The 7,857-nt window shown below is 39.5% G+C and overlaps 1 protein-coding gene across 2 annotated transcripts in view; it reads right to left on the reverse strand.

The window, feature by feature from the left end:
• Positions 1 to 1,750: 1,750 nt before the first annotated feature.
• Positions 1,751 to 7,857, reverse strand: part of LOC106528422 (discoidin domain-containing receptor 2) — a 30,382-nt gene continuing 24,275 nt past the window's right edge. For both annotated transcript variants that reach the window (XM_014023590.1, XM_014023588.1), the window contains exons 15-17: positions 6,363 to 6,597; positions 6,128 to 6,277; positions 1,751 to 2,688 (exon numbers count right to left, since the gene is read on the reverse strand). In XM_014023590.1, coding sequence (XP_013879044.1) covers positions 2,536 to 2,688; positions 6,128 to 6,277; positions 6,363 to 6,597 — 538 coding nt within the window. In that variant the 3' untranslated portion in view covers positions 1,751 to 2,535. The remainder of the gene's footprint in view (positions 2,689 to 6,127; positions 6,278 to 6,362; positions 6,598 to 7,857) is intronic.

Here is a 7,857-nt window from a genome sequence, read left to right on the forward strand (position 1 = left end):
GCTTATATGTTGATGTTCACGCATTTTTTAATTTTTATTTTTATTAATTTTTTTTTAATGGCGGGTGCGGCTTATAGTCCGAAAAATACGGGTACTCAGATTTTTGGTGGTGGTTGGTTTATTGAAGGCAGGCAGACGTCTCTGAAATGAATTGATTCATACCTGGTTCAGACCAGTTTAGATCTAGTTCGGACCTGGTTTAATCCTGGTTTTCAATCTGGTAAAATGACATCCATTAAAAAATTTAGTTCTGATTTAGGCTCATTTTTAGTGAAAGAAAATTTCCCATAAGGCCAAATTGAGTCGGGTCAAACTTCCAGTTGTCACCTTTGTGTTCTGTGTGGATGTATTTTTTATTTTTAAGTAAGTCTCTTGAATGCCTTGTTATTTTTAATAAATATTTTATGTTCATTGTGAATTAATTACATGAGTGTTGTAGGAGCCAAATATCTTGTTTTTTATTGTTTATCACCACTGGGGGGGCTGTATTTCTGTTTTTGTACTAATTGACAGGTGAGGGATGGCGCTATTTAAGGTTAAGTGTGATTCTGTTCAGGTGTTGTGAGAAGGAGGGGCAAACAGTTTTCTACTGTGCTTAGTCTGGAGCTCAAAGAAATCATGTGGATGCTTTCAAACTGGATGTAAAGAAGAATAAACAACTTGTAACATAAGTGGAAACAAAGATCGGCATAGTGAGTTTTATTGAGCGTACGTAAAAACTACGTCTACCAGAACAGTCTGCAACCAGTAGCGCTACATAAAGGATTTAGCTGCTACAAGTGTAATATGATTTCTGTTGAATGGAGTACTAAAACATTATTATAGTGTTACAATTGGAGGTCTACAATGTGCTTGAAATAAATAAGCAAAAGTAAAATTACCTTAACAGAAAATGACTGGTAAAAATAAATTTTACAGAGAAAAGTACTTAAGTAAAAATTTTAAAACTGTTCACAAAAATCAAAAAAATAAAAGTATTTATCCATGCTCTCTAACAAATAAACTGTTAAATTTATTTAACCAAACTGGTTCCACTAAACCAAGTTAAGTAATTTGATCAATTTATTTAAAAGAAAATATGTATATTGCCACAAATTTACTTTATTATGTTTAGTTACTATAAACCTCTGTGTGTATTTGTGGGGTTTTCTGTGTAAGGCACTATTTTTATGATGTAAAAGGATTTTACAGGCTATTATTTGCATGTTTAGGAGAAAAATAGATATAAATGGGTTCTTCCATATTCATTACCAATGCTAGTACTATTTTTTAAAATAAATTTGTGTATAATTTTGCTTTATATTTTTATTTGTAAAAACTTGTAAACGTAATCTAAATGTCTTCTCTGTACATATTACTTTACTTATCTGAATAACGTTATTTTTATAAGAATGCCCGTTATAAATATGTCATTTTATAACACCATGTCTCACATTTACAACAAAACAACCCATTTGAAAATCTGATGAAAATTGATGAAGTTATGGTTATTTTAATAGTAAATACACAATTCACGTTCATGTTGAGTGGGAGTGCTGTCTGTACCAAAATGGCCGCCGTGTGACGACGTCTGTCTCCATAGGCCAACAGCAGGGACGACCTACTGTATCCAGCCTTTAAATAAATCTGTGAACACAAGCTGTAGACGTCATCAAGCAGCCAAGCCAATCAGCTTCCACTACGGCAGGCGAAGAGGCTCAAAACTGTGTATGCGCTAATCGATTTAAAAAGCGACTCATGCWCAAAGAAAGTATTTTCTCTCTTTATTCACAACTACCCAACTATACACAATGAACTCATTTCCGAAAAGGTAGAAAAACCTGTTTATAAAACAAGATATTCTGTAAAAAAAAAAGAAAAATAATAATTATTGTCCCAACTGTAATAAAAAGCTAGCATAAATACACATTTGATAAAAGATCCCTCATCTGTTATTGTGGCATCATTGCTTTTTAATCTATTTAATGCAGGAAATCCATCTGATTTTCTATACATTTGAAGTTTGAGGCATGAAAAAACACTGATCCAACCTATTTAATCGATTACCTACTGTACCTACATCTGCTGGCCTTCTAACTGAATCTGAGTGATGATGAAAAGATTTCAGAGCATTTTCAGATTAAAATGTTCAAAACGTTTCACAAAAAAATCTGATTTTAATGAGAATCAAGTCTTTTGTCCAAATCTCCAAGTTGTTTTGAGACTGGCAGCTCACCGACTACATTTGTTGAACATAATTTATTCTGTTCATGTCGTGACACATTTTATTTGACTCTGTTATGCTTATTTTGCACGATGATAAGAAAAAATTATATGTTCAAGATGAAGCTGACAGCTGCATGGAAAGTGTTACTTTGGGTTTTGAGAAGTCCGGATTTTAGCACTTGTTAAATTCAAAGTAAATAATAGTATTTTTACAGCACATTCTGACACATTATGCAGTTAGATTGACACTCTCTGTAGATGCTTCTATTTGGTATCTGTGAGAGTGATAAATGTGACTCTGAAAGTGTCAAATTTGCATTTTATAATTTGCTATGCATCATCCATCTGCGCTGCCACGCTCTCCATCAGCTGAGTGTGAATCTCCTGGAAGCTCGGCCTTTCCTTGGCGTTTCTCCTCCAGCAGCTCAGCATCAGGTGACTGTAGACTCCTTCAGGACAACAGGGAGGCTTCAGCAGGTACACCTGGGAGCATAAAACCATCAGGAGACAGCGGGTTAGAAAGGTATTCTCCAAAAGGGAAYTTAAAGMRTCCCTCATCATGCAGAGYGGCGTCAAACTCATTTTCACCAAGGGCCGCATGAGAATCATGCTCTAAATATCTTTGAGTCATAATTTAATTTTCTGCATAATAACGAGATTAATCAAGAATTCAAGGAGTCATTCCAAATGAGTACACGAGGAACAGGAGGTAGAGGCTGAGGTCCCTGTTGTCTGCAATTAAAAAACAACAATAAACTATAAGAAAATAATCAAAAAGAAAAAAATAAGTGGGTCCTTGTAAAGGTTTTTATTATTATTCAAGATTTTAATATACTATTACTTTCAGAAAGTTTCATTAAGATTATCCAATTGGTTAAAAAGTTATACTGTTAACAAGTAAAGCAAAACTTTTGTTTCTCTCTCTCTGGCTGGAACTGCAGGCTGCATTCTATCAAAGAAGCAGCAGCAGCAGCTTTTTTTTCTACTGAAAGAACTTACATATTATTATTAATGATTTTTCTTTATTCATTTATTCTCATTTTATGAACAATTTATTCAAGTTTTGTTGTGTACAGTGTTWATCAACTTTGCTCTTATTTTTGCATGTTCGTGCGTTATCCGGCTTAAGAGCGATGCTGGGAATGTTTCCTTTTTCTCAGCCTGACCCGTGAGAATACCGCTGGCAGGTGCAAGTTCTGCAGATTATTCCCAGACTGCCTGTTTTGTATTGTCTAAAAGAACCAGTTGTATTTTGTATAACTGTAGCTGTTTTCCCACCGTCCCGTCACCCAGCAACAGTAAAAGTAACTGGTATGCTGGTGGGCTGATTTTTTTCCACTCCTCTTTTCCTGAAACTTAATAAATATGATCACTCRGGCTCAAACGGGCAGAACTTCTCTGTTTCCAACTGCTGTTAAGTTGGGCACATTTGAACTTCTCCCTTTGCGCAAAGTGTATCTCAAATTTTCACTATTTGTCTGATTTGTCTGATTTTTGTTGGTCCACTTGGGCTGTTTGACCATTCATTTGACTATTTACAGAGGAAAAAATCCAACAGTCCTCTGGATGGGTTCTTCTTTAGTGAAACGTTTCATCTCTCCTCCAAGAGACTTCTTCAGTCTGATGAGTTTCAGGTGAACTCAGCCTTATAAGCAATGCCTCCACATGTACAAACAGGTTAGTCACATGCAAAAGAGGGCCATCGCCTAACAATAGGCTTGATTAGCTCTARTGTTCATAGAGGGTCATGTGCCCCATCACCTGACTTARTGGTTTYGATGRTTCYGCTGGGGTTATTTGGTGTTTTGTTATGTGTAGTGAGTGCAAGCGGGGTTCAACGTCCCCTTGTGTTTTTGTCTTTTTTCCCTCTTTGTGTTGGTATCATTGGGGCCCTGAGTCACACCTTTTGCTCACAGGGGGCTGAGTCATACTTGCAATGACAGCGTTGTAGGAGGAGGACAACAGGACACGAAGGCCTCCACCTCTGTTTAATGGATGGTTTTTCTTCACAAAGATGGCTGAAAAATGGCTGAAGTGGGTGATTCCCATCATCCACTGGAACACAAGTTAGAACTCATCAGAACTCTCCCACAGAGCAGACAGTGTTCCCACAAACACAGGAGCCAGAGAGAAAGAGAAGTCACACACAAGACAGGCCCTGGAGCAGTGTGGTTATCCTAACTGGGCTTTTCTGAAAGCAGACAGGAAACCCAGACAGGATCCCAGCCAACAACCAGGTGAAAATGAAGACCCTAAACCCAGACCCAAACCAGTCGTCATTCCATATGTGGCGGGAGTTTCAGAGAAACTGAGATGTTTATTCTCTAAACATGACATCCCAGTGGCTTTCAAACCCCAAAACACGTTATGACAAAGATTAGTTCACCCCAAAGATCCAGTTCCCCAGCAAAAAAAGGGGAATATAGTGTATGCTGTTAAGTGTCAGGAGGACTGTGATCAGTTATACCTCAGGGAAACTAAACAGCCACTGTTAAAAAGAATGAGCCAGCACAGACGAACTACATCATCAGGCCAGGACTCTGTAGTTTACACTCATCTTCAGGCCAGGACTCTGCAGTTTACACTCATCTACAGGCCAGTGGTCACTCTTTCAGGGATGAAGATGTTCTCATCCTTGATAGAGAGGAGCGTTGGTTTGAGAGAGGAGTAAAGGAAGCCATCTTTGTGAAGAAAAACCATCCACCATTAAACAGAGGTGGAGGCCTTCATGTCCAGTTGTCCTCCTCCTACAATGTTGTTATTGTAAGCATGACTCTGCCCCCTGTGAGCAAAAGGTGTGAATCAGGGTCCCAACGATACCAAACACAGAGGGAGACAAAAACACAAGGGGACGTTGAATCCCGCTTGCACTCACTKCATACACATAACAAAACACACAGCTGAAGCATCCAAACCAATAAGTCAGGTGATGGTGCACATGACCCTCTATGAACAATAGCGCTAATCAAGCCTATTGTTAGGCGATGGCCCTCTTTTGCATCTGACTAACCTATTTGTCCACCATGTGGAGGCAGTGCTTATAAGGCTGAGTTCACCTGAAACTCATCAGACTGAAGAAGTCTCTTGGAGGAGAGACGAAACGTTTCACTAAAGAAGAACCCATCCAGAGGACCCAATTATTTTTTCTTTTTGATTTTTTTTCTACCTAGATTACTGAGATTCATCAGGACACTATAAGAAAAGAAAAACAAAAACACTATAAAAGTAGAAAAATGTACATGGACTGTATTGCAACACACACATTCAGCCACATTAATATAAAAAAAGCAATTAATCATGATCATTCTCAAAAACGGTGAGTAAAAGTTTTAATCAATGCCCAACACTAATTAAAAGTAAACAAGTTTTACTCACTGTTGGGTTGTGGTGAGTAGCTGCAGTTTAAAATTCTGAATCCTCCCACTGGAGGAAGCATTCCAGTTTAAATTAATGGTTTTTAAGTGGGAAATTCCTACTTCCCAGTACAACTGGGTCACAGCAAAAGTAGCTGAAATGGAGGTTTTGGAAGGCAAATTTCACTGGCTACTTTTGAACTCTGTGCACCTTCACCTAGTGGTAGCATGCTGTCATTTTGTGGGTAAAATAATCAACATGAATCATGGGAGATGTAATTAATGCTGGCTTTGAAGCAGCATTTTAAGACATACATCTCTGATGCACTCACGGCCACATTAAATGCTGTGCAAAATATAAAGAAAAATACCAAAACATTAAAATCAATTGCCAGGTTTTAAACAAAATGTTAAAAATTTCAGAAGCAACCCAGCGGATATGACATTAAAATCCCTAATGAGACGTTTGAGAACATGAGAGTAATTCTGCAGCAGAACAAAGAGTGTGCATGATGAAAACAGCAGGACACAGTCTTCACTGCAGGAGCTAACACCTGCTCCAAACTCACCTGCTTGCCCTGGTCCCGGAAGAACTCGCCGGTGTTTTCAATGACCTGCTCGTCAGAGAGCTGTGAGTACGGCTGCTCCTTACACAGAGTCAGGATTTCCCACAGAGTCACTGCGAACGCCCACACATCACTGGCCATGGTGAACTTACCCTGAGAGAGCAAACAAAAACAGATGACGTGCTCCTGTAAAGTGCTGCCGGTGGGAAATGTTCCAGGAACACTTAAAGCCTCTCACCAGGAGGATGCTCTCCCATGACATCCAGCGAATGGGCAGCACTGCTCGGCCCTGGATTCGGTAATAATCCCCTCTGTAAAGGTTCCGGCTCATGCCGAAATCAGCGATCTTGATGGTGTGGTTCCTTCCCACCAGGCAGTTACGAGTTGCCAAATCACGGTGGACAAAGTTGAGAGAGGACAGGTACTTCATCCCAGATGCAATCTGCACCGCCATACCGACCAGCTGTGTGTAACTACAAAACAGGAAGTCACAAGACAGACAATAAAAACTGTCAGKGAGATGGGGAGGGTTGTTTACTGCTTCTGTAGCCTTTCTCACCATCAGTCACTATAGTTTTTAATTTTAAGTATGAATATACTTTATTGTTTTCCTGTTCGTCATTTCTTCTATATTTTTAGACTCAAAACTTCTTCAGCATACTTTCAGCTACTTAAACTATTTAGGTATCAATCTTTAACTTTCAGGTTCTCTTGTGCTCATTTGATCTTTTAGCTACTGTTTTGCTAGCTTTAGCTTTAAGCTATGGCTTATATAATTTTAGATTTTAGGTAATATCTTGTTAGCCCCACAGTCTGGCTACTGTTTTGCCATTTTTCATCTTTAGCTGATACTCAGATAATTTTGGCTTTTGGCTACTATTTGCAAGGTTTATCTTTTAGTTATTGTTTTGCTAATTTTGGCTTTAGTGTTCTGATAATTGTAGTTTTTAGCTACTGTTTTGCTAGTTGTGTCTTTTAGTTACAGTTTTGCTAACTTCCACTTTAAACTACTGTTTTGATCATTTTATCCTCCAGGTGCTCTTGCAGCCAGCATTGGGAACATCTGTCAGAGTCTCCCGTCAGACYGAGCTTCAACTCACACCTCAGGGGGGAACTTCGAACATGTTACAGGGGAGGTGGGGGACATTGAGTCCGAGTGGGCCATGTTCCATGCCTCCATTGTCAAAGCGTCTTACCTGAGCTCTGGCCGTTAGGTTGTCGGTGATTGTCGTGGCGGCAACCCTCGAACCCGCTGGTGGACACCAGCGGTGAAGGATGCTGTCAGGCTGAAGAAGGAGTCCTATCGGGTCTTTTTGGCCTGTGGGACTCCGGAAGCAGACAATAGTTGTTGATGGGAGCACCACAGGGAACTGTACTCTCACCATTCCTGTTCACACTGTACACTTCAGACTTCCAGCACAAGTCAGACTGCTGTCATCTACAGAAATACTCAGATGACTCTGCAGTTGTTGGGCGTATCAGAGATGGACAGGAAGCGGAGTACAGAGAGCTGGTGGACTGCATGGTGTGGGAAAAATRATCTCATCTTGAATGTGAATGAAACAAAGGAGATGATTGTAGATTTCAGGAGAAATAGTGCTAGATCAAACCCTGTTTCCATCATGGGAGAAGAAGTGGAGGTGGTTGAGGAATATAAATACCTCAGTGTTCATCTGGACAACAGACTGGACATGAGACTCAACAGTGAAGCAGTCTAGAAGAAAGGACAGAGC

The sequence above is a fragment of the Austrofundulus limnaeus genome, unplaced genomic scaffold, assembly GCF_001266775.1.
Source record: "Austrofundulus limnaeus strain Quisiro unplaced genomic scaffold, Austrofundulus_limnaeus-1.0 Scaffold378, whole genome shotgun sequence".
Taxonomy (NCBI): Eukaryota; Metazoa; Chordata; class Actinopteri; order Cyprinodontiformes; family Rivulidae; genus Austrofundulus; species Austrofundulus limnaeus.